Source organism: Vulpes vulpes, chromosome 6 (assembly GCF_048418805.1).
Source record: "Vulpes vulpes isolate BD-2025 chromosome 6, VulVul3, whole genome shotgun sequence".
Lineage (NCBI taxonomy): Eukaryota > Metazoa > Chordata > Mammalia > Carnivora > Canidae > Vulpes > Vulpes vulpes.
Genome location: NC_132785.1, coordinates 102,936,013 through 102,952,255, shown reverse-complemented (window position 1 = coordinate 102,952,255; position 16,243 = coordinate 102,936,013). Strand labels below are relative to the sequence as shown.

At 48.5% G+C, this 16,243-nt stretch overlaps 1 protein-coding gene across 3 annotated transcripts in view; it reads right to left on the bottom strand.

The window, feature by feature from the left end:
• Positions 1 to 16,243, bottom strand: part of RAD51B (RAD51 paralog B) — a 717,101-nt gene that overhangs the window by 40,193 nt on the left and 660,665 nt on the right. Inside the window, exon 11 of one of the 3 annotated variants that reach the window (XM_026008457.2) lies at positions 2,989 to 5,799. The exons of the other annotated variants lie outside the window; for them this stretch is intronic. Within the exon in view, the coding sequence (XP_025864242.1) occupies positions 5,759 to 5,799 (41 nt within the window). The 3' untranslated portion in view covers positions 2,989 to 5,758. Of the gene's footprint in view, positions 1 to 2,988; positions 5,800 to 16,243 lie in introns of those variants that run through there. 3 annotated transcript variants of the gene reach the window in all.

Here is a 16,243-nt window from a genome sequence, read left to right as displayed (position 1 = left end):
CATGGGTTGATTTGATCTTTTAGATTTGAGAGAGAGTGAGCATGAGCGGGGGGAGGGACAGACAGACAAGCTGTCTGTCTGAGCTGGGAGCCAGCCCTGGGGATCCATCCCAGAATCCTGAGATCATGACCCAAGCCAAAGTCAGATACCTTACTGACTGAGTCACCTAGGCACCCCTATGTGGATTTGATTTTAATTATCTGAGGGAACTCTGCCTATAGTATCATCATGGAGTTATTTATAGGGAAGTGTCCATGTTGGAGGGATATTCTGGAGCGATTATGATGGAAAAGCCACTTTACTGGTGAATGTGAGATAAGTAAAGCAAACAGAAAGGGGCATCCACAAGATTCAGCTGGAAGAGTGTGGCTGCTGTTCAGTACACACAGCTTCCTCGGGAGACCTTGGTATTGGAGGACTGCCATTGTCCCCCTCCTATTTCCAGGTCTTTTTCAGTCTTCCACTCCCCACTGCCCTCACACATGTCACCCTGCTATTAGAGCCCAAGCTCAATCCACTGTGGCAGCCTCCCCTAACCTACTGCAGGGAAGGTGCCATGACTCAGTTTCTAAACACAAATAGGAAACAGGGTTTTAACTTGTTTTAATAGAAAGGAGGGAGAAGGGTCATAGGTGAGATGTATACGGGGACACTGCCATGATGGGGAGAGGTGGGGACAGGGGCTGCCTGGCCCTTCTCAAGTGGGGGCAGTCATCTAGAAAGGACAGGATGGGGTTTAGCTCAGCCACCCCCCTACTGCCCCTCCAGAAAGGCTCTTCTGTGATGAGGATGTTGGAGATAGGACATTCTGAAGACTTCACCTTCCCCCATGGTCAGTATCAGAATGGCTCACTGTAGTCTGCGGTAGTTGGTAGGTAGCTCAGCTATGGCCTTACCCTGAGAGGTGAGTGCTTCATTAAACTCTTAGGTAGAAATGTTACAGGGACATGGAAAAATTAAGATTGGATGGCCCCTCAAAGGCAGTGGCGAATGTCAAGTAAGGCTGTAGGTAGTACTGACATTTAGGACTCCAGGTAGGTCTGTCTATACCTGCAGTAGGACACCCCGCACCCCCGAGGTGAAATCCAGGTCTATTTTTCAGTCTTGGGATGCAGTAAGAAGACCCGAGTTCCAGGTGCCTTTAACATAGAGAAGCCCTCAGAAGACCTGAAGTCTCCAGGGTTTCTTTGCTGTGGGAACCAGACTCTGAGACAGGTGACCCCAAACCCTGCAGGGCAGGTGAACATGAATACCCTGCTATGCAGGCAAGCTGGGTGGGATTATAGGCAATGTGAGGAGCAGCCAGACTGGTTTCAAGCTTGTGACCTACCCGTGGAAGACAGATTTCATTTTGTAACAACTGTCAACTGCCCTACCTGAGCCTTTGTAGAACGGCTGGCCGAGGGAGTTTGAAGAGATACCTAGCCATTTGAGCCTCAACTGTCACTCCATCACCCAGCCCAAACCTTCCCTGACACACAGAACCTAACTAACACACAGCAAAGCTCTTCACATAGCAGGCCAGGGACTGAGGCCAGTGTGAGCTCTCAGAATCAGCATCTGGGAGGACACACCAATCGGCTGTCCTGGGGTGACCTGTGTGGGGACAGGCAGCGGATGAATGTGAGGTGAGAGTGCAGGCAGGGAAGGAGGCTCTAAAATGGGACTAAGTCTTAAGTGAAATAAATGCCAGTGCCATTAACAAATACACACCGTGAGCACAGATCTGAATGCATCTGGAGTGTGTATGTGTGTGTGTGATTTGAAGAGCTAAGGAAAAAGGGGGAAAAAATGAAAAAGAAAAAAAATAATAAAAGTCCTTTCTATCCCTGTAACCATTAGAAAGAAAATGAAGTCCAAATTGCGTTCAGGGCTGCTGGGACAGAGGAAGAGAAGCAAGAATGGAAAAAACAGGCCATAAAGATGCCAGGGCTGCTTAAGCAGAAACATCTGTTGAAGTCATAAGACTCGGGCCTGGTCAGGCTTCTAACAAACCCAGGAAGAGGAGAGTCTGTGCTGGCTCAGGACGATCCTCGTCCGCCCCATGCAGGGCCCCTGGGACCCGCATACGTGCCGAGGAGATACCTTCTCCAGGGTTCTGCCTGGACCTGGCTTCCAGCAGGAGAGGAAGGGGGGAGGGGAGGCGTCCCCAGGTCAGGAGCAGTTTTGAGCATGTATTTATTTAAAGCTTTAAATTCACTGGGGTAGCCTGGTGGGCCACATGTGTCAACTCCTGCAGCTGAAAGAAAAAATGAAAGTGGGGGAGGAGAGGGTCAGTTGCTGAGCTGCACAGAATGGGGGGGGGCGGGGGGGGGCTGTGCTTGCGATTTGTAAATGGGAGACCACTTTCTTGTTTGTGGTTTTCTGCTTAGGCCAACCGCCTAAGGCTCACCTCTTCTAACAACTACAAGAACGACAGCTAGCGTAGTGCCCAGACGGCGTTCTCTGTGCCATACTCTTCATAAGTATCACCTCATTTAGTCCTCCAGCTACCCATCGTCCCTGGGTCCCCAGAATGGGTAGAGACTCACATGGCATCTTCAGAATTGCCATCCTAGGAGGAAACTGAGGCTGAGCCAGGTTAGACGAGCTGGCAGGTAACCAGCCAGGACATTTCAAGGAACACCCAGGAGCATTCCTGGTCTCTGCCCCCCTAAAATAATTAAAAGCAGCATCAGCTGAGCACCGTTGGGAAAGCAGCTCTGCAAACTGAGCCCAGCCTCCGTGGAGACCTCACGGCTTCAGCGGGCCCCTGTGGCTGTGTGTCCCAGGGCTCTGTTACCTCAGCACAAGGGAAGAAGAGGGAGCTATGGCTGAAGAACAGGCAACACACAACAAAGGGAGGGGCGTCAGTGCTCCTCCCCAGCAAGGACCAAACGCTATCGTCTCTCAAGAAATGTAGAGATGGTAAAAGAAATGAAATCCAGACTCTGTAAGCTACTAGCTTGTGGGAAACAGTCAAAGTACCATTTATGAGGCTCCATTCCCTTTTTTTTTAAATTTATTTTTTTTATTGGAGTTCAATTTGCCAACATAAAGCGTAACACCCAGTGCTCATCCCGCCAAGTGCCCCCGTCAGTGCCCATCACTCAGTCACCCCAGCCCCCCACCCACCTCCCCTTCCACCACCCCTAGTTCATTTCCCAGAGTTAGGAATCTCTCATGTTTTGTCACCCTCACTGATTTTCTCTCCTTTCCCTTTATTCCTTTTCACTAATTTTTATATTCCCCAAATGAATGATGAGGCTCCATTCCCAAAGATGCTGTGTGCGTCTCCTCTTCCTAGAAGTCCCTCCTCTCGACCTGGCTCTGCCTGTCTGTTCCTTCAGCTCCTTCCCCCACCTTCATCCTGCCACAAGGACAACTCACCACCCTCCTTTCACATGGGGGGCCAGGAGAGAACTAGAGATGAAAGGGACAACTATTGGTCAGGGGTCTATGGGTCCTTTCAGAAAATACAAGTGAAACAGCAAGAGGGCCGGCTGAAGCCTCAGCTCTGTGGAAGTAGATGATATTAATGTTCCCTGAGCGATCAGCTCTGTGCTGCTAACATTTACTAGGTTGGAGCCTACTGGTGCTGGGCCCCCGCCTCCTGTCAACCCTTTATGACAGATAACATCACCTCTGCTTTACAGATGAGGGAACCGAGGCTCAGCGAGTGTGTTTCTGTGCCTAATGTCACACTGTTACTGAGTGACAGAACTGATATTAAAATCCGTGAGGTCAGAGATGGAAGCACCCGTACATTCTCTCCTGAGATCAGGTGCGTTGCAAACTCCAATGTGCCTCCAAATACCGGGCTGTCTTGTTAAAACGTATTCCCCGATTAAGGGTAAGGGCTGAGATTGCCCTGAGATTGCATACCCATGGTGATGGCCATGCGCAGGCCCCAGGACGACTTTGAGAAGCAAGGATCTGCACCCCGCAGGCTTTCTCAACCCACGCTGTCTGTGCCATCCGGGCTGGCATTTCTCTGCCTCTTCAGTGTAGATTTGCCACCAGAACAGACCGAAAAACCACCTGTGCCACCCAGTCAGCTAAAGCGATGCACCGAATTACTGCTAATCATTCCACTCCTCCCCATTACCAGGCTGAGTTGGAAAACCCCACCCCAGCTTTAGGTAAGAGAGGCTGGCAGTGCTGCTTCAGTGAGGCACAGAACCGGATGTCAGAGGACGGCTGTTCCCCCAACACCCCACCCCGGGCTGGGATAGGACTTTGATATGATTCTGTATCTCGGGGGGAATCTATGTGATGAAATCTCCCCCGGTTGGCCTCTCCAACGAGCTGACAGGAATTTCCTGTTCAAACCAGCAGAGGAACTCGGGTTTGCTCCTCCAGGGCCAATCTTGGTGGGAAAAGGCACAAAAAAGCAAGAGGCAGAAGCTGCCTTTGTCTGAGTCCAGATGACTTGGGGTCCTGGTTCTGTTCCACTGGTAGCTGGGGGAGGGGGTCTTCTGTGGCTTTCTAGTTGCAGCCCTCAGGGCTGGCTCCAGGGGTCTGAGGACAGATCTTTCAGTAAGGCTGCTGTGACCTGCATTCCACAGAAAGGAGGGGTGGGGAGAGGCTCTGGCTCAGGTTTGCTCAGGAGCACAAAGACAGGCTAGAAGGACAACCCAGAAAACCCAGCCCCTGCAGCCCCCTGACATGCTCCTTCCCGTCTTTCAGCAGACATCACTGAGGGCCTCTGGCGCAGGTGCTGTGCTGACGCTGCACACGGCAGAGGCCGGGATTCCTTGGCTGTGGCCCCACGGAGCTCACAGCCAGAGGGAGCCGAGTTTTAAACAGGTCTCTGGAGTTCCATGGAGTCAGTGCTGAGAGGGGGAGTGTCTGCGGTGCAGGGGCCCAGGTGGGGGTTACAGGCTCTGGGTGCTGTTCCCTACCTGGTCACACAATCAAACAATCCAGCTTTCCTTTCTCCAAGAGAAAACCATCACCTCTTCTGGTTTACTTGCTCATTCTCACAGCCTGGCAAACATGGGTCTCCTGTCTCCTCTGGCCAGCTTCCATCTCCCCCAACACCACCCTTTTAGGATCCTCTGGACACCTTGGTGAGAAACCAAAGACCCATATGGGCTTGTACACGAGTGGGCATCTGGAACTTAGCAGCATGTTGACTGGTAAGGTCCTTCCTTGGGCACTCTGCAAAGGTTTGCCTTGGTCAAGAATAAAGGGGTGTGTGGAGGGTGAAAGGTCGGGTCAGCCAGGGAAACAGAGGAGTGGCTGGAAGTGGATGTTGCTACAGTCTGGTTACCAGGGGCTTGTTACCACCCGAACTCCAACAGTCCTGGACAAATGGCAGCCTTTGGAAGGGGACTATTGTGCCTCTCTCCCTCCTCACCAGCCTTGGAGAGTTGGGATCAGTTTTTCTCCCCCCTGAATTATCTCCTCTTCCCCAGGCAAGCGATGGGGTTGAGGGGTGGGGTTTTGGAGGAGTACTGATGGCAGCAGATTCACCATTAAAGGAAAAGCCCTACATGCTGTGGATGTCTTGCAGGGCGTGATGGGGTCTACAGCAGATGAGCAGTTGCCTTGGTGACACTAATGAAAAGCAGGCCTGGGAGAGGTCCAAGAACCCCCATGGGCTGAGTTATCTACCCCTTCCACAGCTCCCCTCGCCTCCCCACCACCAGCCTCAGATCAGACTCTCCGAATATTTATAAAATCTCAACCAGAAACAGAGAAAGTCAGCCGCCCAGCCAGGCGTCTGCCCACGTCCTTCCGGAGCTGCTCGGGTGACAGTCTCCAACGTGGCTCATTATTCTAGTTTTCTTCCTTGCAGTGAGCTGGGCAACCAGACTAGGAGAGAGAAAAGAAAAAAATGTTTGCTCTGTCCTATCCTGGATGATTTTGAATCAGGGAACTTACTTGGAGTTTAGGGGCCTTATTTTGGGCAGGTCACCCTGTCCCTACCCCTAATGTCCCTGGGCCACTCCCTGCTCTTCTGTCCCCAATCTGTTTTTTGCTTGCTCCCACCCTCTGTGAAAGTGGGGCTCCAACCTAGACCCTCCACTTCATTTCTTCTTGGCTGTGTACTCAGCTCTTTCCTACTCTGACCCCCCAGCTTTCCCTTGGGAAAGTCAGAAGGGGCACTTGTTATGATGCAAATCTGGGTTTCCAAAATGAAAATGCATGGGATTATGGGGATTGGTAGCAGGAGGAGCCGGCTGCCAGCTGCCTAACGTGGTGGAGCAGGGATTGGGCTTGTTCTCTCTGGAGAAAAGGGGAGACAACAGGGAATTGGGGCTGGCCTGAAGAAACTCTGGGTGACCTCTGATAATTATATATATATATTTTTTTTGATAATTATATTTTTCAGCGTGTTTTCACGCTGGATCTTTTTAAAACAGATAGCAAAGAACTTGAAAAGCATAAGGTGTATAGAAGTGAGCAGCAGCTCTGGACTCTGGGCCAGCCAACAGGCAGGTGCCATTTTCCATTTAATGAGTATATCATGTGATTGTCTCTCATGACTGCCCTATCTTCCGGGTGACACAGACTTCCATATGGAGAGGAGCAGGGATTTGTGGGCAAGCCTCAGACTGGGTCAAGGGGGTTGAATGTAATTCCAACAGGTTTAGCCTGGCTATGTTATAAAACCTTTATCTTGGTTTTACCTTTTAAAAAAAATGAAGGTTGGACTAGGTGGTCTTTAAAACCTCTTCCAGTCCCATGATCTTTATATAAGAAGCAAAGAATAATAATGCCATATGGCATGAAGTACTACCATGAATATAATTCATTTGATCAAGTGTGGGTCCAGGTGATAATACAGGTGAGAAAGCAGGAGAAGCATTAACAGAAGGCATTGGGAACCTTTCATGAGGTTGGAGCCTCAAGTGTATCTTGAAAGATAAAAGGGATTTGGACAGAAATAAGGAGAAAGTTGAGCTGGGGGTAGGTCAGCAGATGTTGGGAGCAGGGGAGGAGCCTGGAGAAGGAGGCAAGCTAGGTGGAGTCAAGGTAGGTGTTGGGAAACACTGGAAGGTAAGGGTCAATAGAAAGGGTTGGTCCAGGCCATGGGGGAGGAGTATGAGTGTAGGAGAGACAGAGGCTCTCCTGCTTCTCTGGAGATCAGTGCACCTGCTTTGAGTGACTCCCACCAACACACAGCAGTGAAGGTGGGAGGAAACCAGGTTGGTAATTGGAGGCCAGGACCCTAGGACAATGGGTCCTATGGCCTCAAGAAGGCTTTGGGGTCTGACTCCCCAGAGAGAGTCCTCTTGTCGCCTTTCTGCCAAGGAGAACAGCCAGGTGGCACAGGCTGGTAGGGATTAGAGTCAGAGAGTGTGAGAGGAAGAAAATAAGTCCCCACTGTTTCAGGAGTGTGAGGCCATGATACCTGAATGACCCCAAGGCACGAGGTATCGGGCAGAGGCCCAACCTGGAGCATAGAGGTACTGGGCATCCTAAGGACTCTTCTAGGAAACCTCTGGTGTTTCTCCTTCTAGTTTTCACTGGCTTCCTGCACTCCCACTAGGCACTGGCCTCAGCCTAGTGATGAGAGTGACCAACACATCAGGAGTCTGGCTCTGGCTCTCCTCCTCCTAGTCACAGCCCAGGAGCCATGGGCTCAGTATTCACAGGTGTTCACAGGTTAGAAGTCCATTTCCCCAAGATCCATGCATGCCCTGCTGCTGGATCTTGCTTCGGGTATTGGGATCCTGGAGTCCCCTCCCCAGTTCCCTGAGCTTAACTCCAATGCCAGGGCGGGACTTGAATCTAAGTCTTTTCTGCCAACAGGAGTGGAATGCCACTGGTGAGCGTACCTGTGGACCTCAGGGGGACAAAAAAGGGATGACTTTTGGGAGTGGATGTGAGTATGTATGTGGAGCTGGGATATGTGGGCTGGGTATCACACATGTGTGCTCAAGGTGCTTCCCAGTGCCAATGGAGCTTGGGTGTGGAGCCAACCCTGGGTTGACTGCCCTCAGACCACTATGTTCCAGTGTGAAACTCCAAGAAGTCCACCAATTCTAAATTCAAATTTCACCTTAAAGATGCCATGAAGTATACTTGTCAACTTGAGAGAAGGCAACATATTGTATTTAATAGCTTGTTAGTTTAATATGCAACTTTCAAATATTTAGACCTATAGAAGCTGGGTTGCATTTATTCTTACCTAGACCCCCAAAGTGAGAGGGCATCTACATTTTCTAACCCATTTTATAGCCTGTTCTCTGACTTACATGACACTAATGGTCACCTGGTCTCTGAAGAGCTCATGCCCTCCTGGCAAGCCTACAGGTGCCTTAGGCAAACCTGATGGGCAAAATCAATGGATCTAAGACCTTGGTGAATCCCCACCCCCACCCCCCCAAAGCCAGTTCCAGAAACATAGCAGCACAGAATACAGGCCTGCAGAGATCTCTACACTCTCCCATGTGTGTTTCTCTGGCCTTGATCACCCCATGAGGCTGGGGACCCTGTGTGGGCAGGCAGGGCCCAACTCATAGGAAGGCAGAGTGGGTCCCTGTGTGATTTTGAGGGAACCTGCAAGATCTCCTTGGCTTACCAAAATACCTGCTCCCCATCCACATCCTCCACCAATGAGGCCTGAAATTTCTTTACAGGTGACCCCAGGGACGGGTCACTCTAGGTCTCAACTGCATGCTTCTGCTCAGACTGTTAGACTTAAGTCTTCCCCACCCTGTCTTAAAGGCAGACTGCTTGACAGAGAAGGGCCTTGTCAGAAGTGACCCATCCCTTCTCCTTCAAAATCACATTGTCCTTGCAGTTACTATTAGAGAAGTAATTAATGCACCTGGGAAAGATCACACATCCTATAGACAGGTAGAAATGAAAAGCAGAAGCTTCTGAGCCCTAGCTGCCCTTTTCCAGAGATGACCATGGAGACATAGTTGCTTGTGTCCCTTGTAGAAATAGTCTGAGCATATCCAAGGCTATCTTGGCCCTCCTATCTGTTTGTTACCTGAGGTCTCCAAGGGAAATGATACAGAGACGAGAACAGAGCCATGCCTAGAAGGAACCTTGGGGAAATGGGCCTGGTTGGAAGGGACTGAGAGAGGCAAATGGCCATGAGAAGGAAGCAGAGATGCCAAAGAAGGGAGAAGAAACGTGGAAGAGCATGGCATCATGGAAACCTTGAGATAAGGCACGGCCTCACAGACACTCTGTGAGAGAAAACTGTGGAAGGTGTGCATCAGGGACAGTAGAGGGCTCAAGAGGATGAGAACTAAGAACAGAGGCACTAGGGTGATTAAGGGAGCTGTTGAGTGGAGCTGCAGGGGCAGAAGACCACCCACTGTAAAACAGTGTCTTCTCTATGTTGGTCACTGTTCTAGGTGCTTCCTGCATGTAAATCCATTCCATCTTGACAAGAGTCCCCGTTTGCAGATGAGGAAATTGAGGGGCAGAGTGCTAAGTACTCCAAGGCCACACAGCTAGAACAAGGGAGGGATGGAGTTTGAAGCCTACCAGTGCAGTGTAGATCACCACACTCTTAGCCAGACCATACCTAGTCTGTGTGTAGGAGGTAAGGATGTGGCGCCAAGTGGTGGGGCTCCCCAGATATGGTTTGCACCAAGCCCAGAACAGCCCATAAGGTGTCCATGTCCACCATTTTCCAGAAAACTGAGGGGAAGGAAGAAGATGGGTTAAATCAAAAGGGGAAATGGAATGAGAGGATCCTGGATACCATGCCCGTTTTGTTCTGGGATAGTGGGAGCCAGCAGAGGTGTCAGGAGGGGTAGCTCAAGTGGCTGTTCTGCAGGAAATCAGTGCCTCCTGAAGGGGCACCTTTCCAAAGTCCCCTTCAAAGCTCCATGCTTGCCCTGCTGGGCTCTTTCCCTCTCCCCAGTCTCCAGTACCTGTTGCCACCGCACTCCCAGTTCTCTTCCACCTCCTCTTTCTGGGCAGATGGTCTGGAAAAGGCCCTTCGCAGATCCCTGCGCCCTTGACTGTGGGGGCATGTGCCACGTTTGGCAGCCATGAGCATTTATTCCCTTGCATTTTCTTTCTTGGGTGCTCTGACAGTGGGGTCGGCCAGCCCTATCAAAAAGGCTGCCTATGGGGAACAGGAGATGGGGTCAGAAGTTGCGCCCCACATGGCAAGCCCAGTTCTATCTAGGCTGATTTGGGACTGACTGGTGTGTTTAAAAATCATGCAAATAGGATCACCAGATAAAATGCAGAAAACCCAATGCAATTGGGATTTCAGACAAATGAGGAATAAATTGTCAGCATAAGTGTCTCCCAAATATTTTACATACTCATACTAATATATATCATACTCATACTATATACTCATAAATATATATGTATATATATACATATATATATATATATATATATATATTCACTGTTTATCTGAAATTCAAACTTAAATGGTGTTCCCTATTTTTATTTGCAAAGTCTGGCAATGCTACCCTCAAACACAAAGCTGCAGCCTGGCTCCCAGGACTTGTCAAAGAGAAGGCCAGGCGGTGCTATGCCTTTGATCTAGTGGACCTGCTTAAGTCCTTGTACTCCAGGAATAAAAGAAATCTCTGAGCCGCCCCGGTTCATTGTCTGAGAAGCTCAAGTGCCAAGTTAAGAGGTCCCTCCCCCTGGCCCCTCTGGTGGGAGCCTACATCTCTGTGGGTGGTAAGCAGAGAGGGGGAATGGGGGAGCTTGGCAATTTGGAAGCAGCTGGACAAAGGTCTTGAAACAGTAGACCAGGGGCTGGTTCCTCACATGGGAGGCTCCGAAGTGACTTGTTTTCAGACCCTTGAATTCTCAAGGTTGAGTAAGACCATGTGTGCAAAGGGAAATTGGTGGTGGTCTCACTGAATCCCTCACTACTTCCAAAAGGTAGGTAGGGCAAAACACAGGCCTATTAGATGTCCCTCAAGTGCACTCTCCTCTCTTGCTTTCTCTTGGCAGCCCTGGATTTATCATGTGTTGGAAGGCACATGGGTTGGGGCATCATGTGTAAATCCAGACCGCCTCCCCTGAACACCTTTCTGAATTTTGGTCCTCGTGATCCTGTGACCTACTTTTTCCAACTTGCTCTTGGAAGGAGTCACTTCAAGGCCTTTTCTCTATGAATTAATATATCTTTTTGAGGAAAGAGATTATCAAAAGACACTTCAGGACCTGGGACTCAGATATGAAGCTTTGTTTATTTTTAAACTAATTGTGTAGCAGGTCTTGCATGAAGCAATCTGGTAATTTCTGAAAATCTCTATGAAGGTTGCCATGTCACACTATCTGTGGAGGGAAATTACTTTATTGGTTTTTGTTTTCTTTGCTTTTACCACGATTAACAATGAGTTCTAACAGCTATGGCCACATTCTGTTGTGTGGGCAGCAATGGGTTTGACGCCAAATACACATCACAGAATCAGGAAGGTCAGTGTGTTTTTCAGGAGTTTGCCTGATGGACGTGAGCCAGCTTGAAGTCCTACAAAGCAGCAGGCACAGCCAACATTCCCTCTGAGTTGCAATAATCCAGGCAAGAGGTGACGGCAACTTTGACCAATGAAGTAGCAGTCGAGGTGGTAGGAGGTTGTTGGATTGTGGATTTATTTTGAAGAAGTTGCCAACAGGATTTGCTAATGGGTTAGATGTGGGGTGTGAAATCCCCAGAGAAGCAAGGATGACTTCAAGACTTTTTGGCTTGTACAGCTGGAAGGATAGAATTACCCTTTACAGATATGGGGAGGTTGAGAGGGGTACATGTTGGGGAAGGAGAGTCAGGAGTTTCACTCTGGATAAGTTCATCTGAACATGCCCAGTAGACATCCCTGTGGAGGTGTCAAGTGGACACTTAACTCTGCAGTTCTGGAATTTAGGAGAGAGGTCCAGGCCAGAGGTTCAATCTGGAAGCTGCCAGCAGATGGATGTCATATAAAGCTGTGAGACAGCATGAAATCATGGAGAATGAATGAAGATAGAAAGAAGAGGTCTGAAGGTGGAGCCCTGAGGTCCTTTTCTACTGTTCACCAGCAATACCGAGGAGCCATGCTCAATGTTCAGTGGCCACTCAGGTCGCCCACAGTAAGGGCTGGTTCTTTTTGCATGCAGGTTTTCTAATTCAAGAATAGGCTTGGGAGTGAATGATGGCTGTAAGGTAGATTGCATAGCTGTTCTATTGGACCTGGAAGAGGTATTCAGGGAGACAGGCAGACCTTGGTGCCCCTACAACCAGATTTCCAATATCGTGAAGCAGGCCAGGAGGCTGAAGGCGTGTACAGTGGGAGCTCCTCTGAGAGCATGGAAAGCCAGGCTACATAGATAGGAGATCTTGGTTGGAGAAAGTCATGTGCTGAGGCTCTGTGAACCAAAGGCATGGGCCAATTCTCATGAAGTGGGTTCCAAGAGGCCGGCTGTGCTTAGGCAGATGGGTGCTATAAGGAAGGGTCTAGGTAGATGAAATGGGAGAAGACAGTGCCTCAGAGTGAGTGCCGCGGTCAGGCTGATGTGCACTCAACTCGGGCAAGCTACTAAGCCATGCTATCAACAAGGAGTTGAGCATGGTGCCTGCAAACAACCTATGATCCATAAATGGTAGCTGTTAGTATTTTAACAATCACTCGTGGTTTTAGGACACTCTGTCTGTATCTAGGCTTATTCAGATGAAGATTGGAGGATACATTGCAGAAAAAGCAAAGACAGCATACTGCCCCTCTGAGACATGAGTTTGGTTTTTAGAAATAGCTATACTGAAGCTTTGCCTTCCACACAAGGAGGACATTTTTTTAAGGTTTTTTTTTTTAAGGTTTTATTTATTCATTCATGAGAGACACACAGAGAGAGGCAGAGACATAGGCAGAGGTAGAAGCAGGTAGAAGCCTGTGGAGAGCCCGACATGAGACTCAATCCTGGGACTCCAGGATCATGACCTGAGCCAAAGGTAGATGCTCAACCACTGAGCCACCTAGCTGCCCCGAGGAGGACATTTATTTTCATGACCAGGAAGCAGTGGCCTTACTGAGAGAAACGTACCTTGGAAGAACACTTTCTTGCCTCCAGATATGACAAGAAAGGGAGAAAGGCAAAGCAACGCAGTCCAAAGCACAGACCTGGGAAGGTAGTGCAGATGGACTGAGTTGGTCACTGTATTAGCAGAGGCTGACTTCAGCCTGTAAGGCACAGGGAGGTACCGTCCGGCACATCCTTTTTAAGGGGGAGAATTGGAAATGTGTCCTGGGACCAGCCTCACCCTTTAATTTGAGAAGAAACAGGCTTGACGCAGGGGAAAGAATCACTAAAGGTTATATAGCTGGTGGGTAGAAGGCTAAGACCAGGTCCAGGAAGGCAGAAGCTGTGGGGTAGGAGGATCTGGATGAGGTGTGAGGAAGGTGCGAAGGGTAAAAAGTAGGTGCTCTGGCTTATAGTCTGGGTTGTAGAACCCCATGGCAACAACCAGCCTGGGACTGGATTTTTAAATTCTTTTTAAGTAAAAATCAGGGGAACAATGAATACAATCAGATCATTAAAATAATGCTTTTATATTTCATTGTGGAAGCCTCTAGACTAGAGAAGTGAGGATTTATCTTTAGTTATTCCTTTCTGAAGCTGGGCCTTTATTTTTAAAAGGATTAAAATAATGGGTGACAGGGTTTAAGGAGGGCACTTGCTGTGATGAGCACCAGGTGTTGTATGTAAGTGATGAGTCACTAAATTCTACACCTGACACTAACATTACACTGTCTGTTAACTAATTGGAATTTAAATAAAACCTTGAGAAAGAAAAAATAAATAAATAAAATGATTAAAGTCATGGACAAGGCTCCAGGACAAGAAAGACCCAGTGAGTGGCTTTGCTCTAGTTATCCTGTGGAGGGGCAGCCAGTTCCTTGTGTTCCCTTGAGCCTGGACCACACAAACCTGGCATTGCCCTCCTCTCTCCTTGCCTCATGGTGTCTCCTCTTGAATTACAGTCATCATGGAGATCAGGTTATCTCTCTGGCTTTTAGGCGAAAGGTCAAGATCTGAAAAGACTTGGAACCAAACTGGAAAATCTGCTTCCCTCTCCAGAACTCCCTGTCAGCTTTTAAGCTCCTTCTGTTTATACAAGTCTCAGAGAGGGCATTGGTCTTTTGTGTTCTCACATAGACGCAGGCCTCTCAAGCTTGTTTTCCAGTGAATCTCAGCAAACCACAAACAGAATGGCCTTGTTTATTCCTTATTTATCCAGAACTTTTTTCTAAGTAAGAGAAAATCAAATGCTTTCTCTTGCTTTTGAAATACACACATGCCAAGATCTGTTGTACCATGGCAGTGGTGAGCTTAGCAAGGAGCATGGATTCTGAGTCAAGCGATAGCTCACCCAACCCAGGCCCACCTCTGACCCCTTACTGGCCTTACATCATGCCCATGCCCCCAAATCAAAGTCCTGATCTCACCTCCAACACAACCAATTGAACAATGGACTTCAGAGGAGTAATACTGATCTAATTGTTATGAGGCAAGGATGCCTCCTACCCAGAAGCTCTAAAGCACTGAAGTCCAATCTTCCTCTGAGAATATTTCCCTATATTGCTTGGCATTAGTCATGCCCACTGCTTTAATGTCTCTTTCTAGAAAGTAAGACTCATTTCTTATCACCAAGCACCATAGAAATTATGCCAAGAGACTTGGTTAGAACAAGGGTTTTAAATTTTACTCATCTTCAATCTTCCTGCAAATGTCTTGATCTTTCATTCTCCAAAGCTTGGAGATCCACAAAGGATGAAATTGGCTGCCTGGTGGGCAGACAGCTTGGTTGCAGCGGTGGCTGCTGGTTTCTAGAATGAGCAGGGCAGAGGGCTCTGGCAGTTGCCTAGCCGTCTTCCTCTTTGGGATAATCCCAGCTCATCAAGGGTGTGTGTGTGTGTGTGTGTGTGTGTGTGTGTGTGTGTGTGTGTGTGTGTTGGGGGAGGCCATAGGAAACGCCTACTAGGAATCTAGTAGGCAAGGTTTTAAGATTCAGTGGTCAATTTCAACTTACCAAACAGGGTCCCAAACCCAAAGAAGCACCAACTGAGCTCATTTCACTCCAAATCTGCCAGACCCAAACCACTCTAGGTTCTCAGTCTGGGGGGAAAATGCAGTATGGGGACCTCCAAGGAGACATTAGAGGGGACTCGTATGAGTTTTGGAGTCAGACAGACCCACGTTCAGATTCTGACCTCACTATTTAGAAGCTATATGAACTTGGGCAAGTCAAATGACTTCTCAGAGACTCAATTCCTTCATTTTCCAGTTAAGGATAAAAAACACATCCTCATAGAGTTCTTATTTTGATAGAATACCCCTGGCTAAGCAGTAAGAAGAGGCATCGAAAGGGTGTGCCAGGCACAATGCCAGGCACAAAGCATATGCTCACTAAAGGGTCTCATTTGTATCTAAGCCAATCCCTATGGTCTCCTATCAAGGAAATAGTTATTCTTGAGAAGTTTCTTGGAAGCTAGGGTCTTTTTAATTAAGACTATTTTTTTTTAGCTATAGGCTCCACACCCAGCGTGCATCTCAATGCATAATGCAGAGCTTGAACTCATGACCCTGAGATCAAGACCTGAGCTGAAATCAAGAATTAGACACTTAACCGACTGAGCCACCCAGGTGCCCTCTTACCCTCTTGCCCCTTTAACTCCTTGGCCTACTTCCCTAATACCCTGCCACCCCACCTGGCAGCTTAAGACAAAAAACCCTGGCTAACTCGGTAGGCTGTCACCACTCCTTGAGGACCTCTGGAATTGACTGAGGTCACCTCAGGTGCCACTTTGCCACTAACCTTGGAAAAATAAATAAATAAACTATGATCTGTTGGAGAACAGCAATAGGAGAAACATGCCCACAACCTGGTACTGTGGGGATCTCAAACCACAGGGCTTTTTTAGTAAAGTAACACATTTCTGTTTCACCAGCCCAAGGTCCACTGACCGGGCCTGGTGGACTCAACATGGAGGTCTGGGTGCTCCAGTTTCACTCTGGCAGCCCTCAGAGTCCTACCTTCACAGGCTGCAGAAGTCCTGGATGGGAGGACAGGAGCTATCTTTTAGGAGAAATCAACAATGATTTCTCAGTTCTATTATTTTAAATAATATCCCGTAGGTGCAACATGGTTTTGTGGGCTAAGTATTCAACCTATGTGGCCAGTGATGTTAGTGAAAACAGTTTCTTGCCATCCCTGGCTTGCTAGAGTTAGGGTGAGGGTAGAGGGTAGAGGGTGTTGGATTCCCTTTAATAAGTAAGTGAGCATAAATAAACAGATAGATAAACAATAGATAGGTGATAGATAGATGATAGATAGATA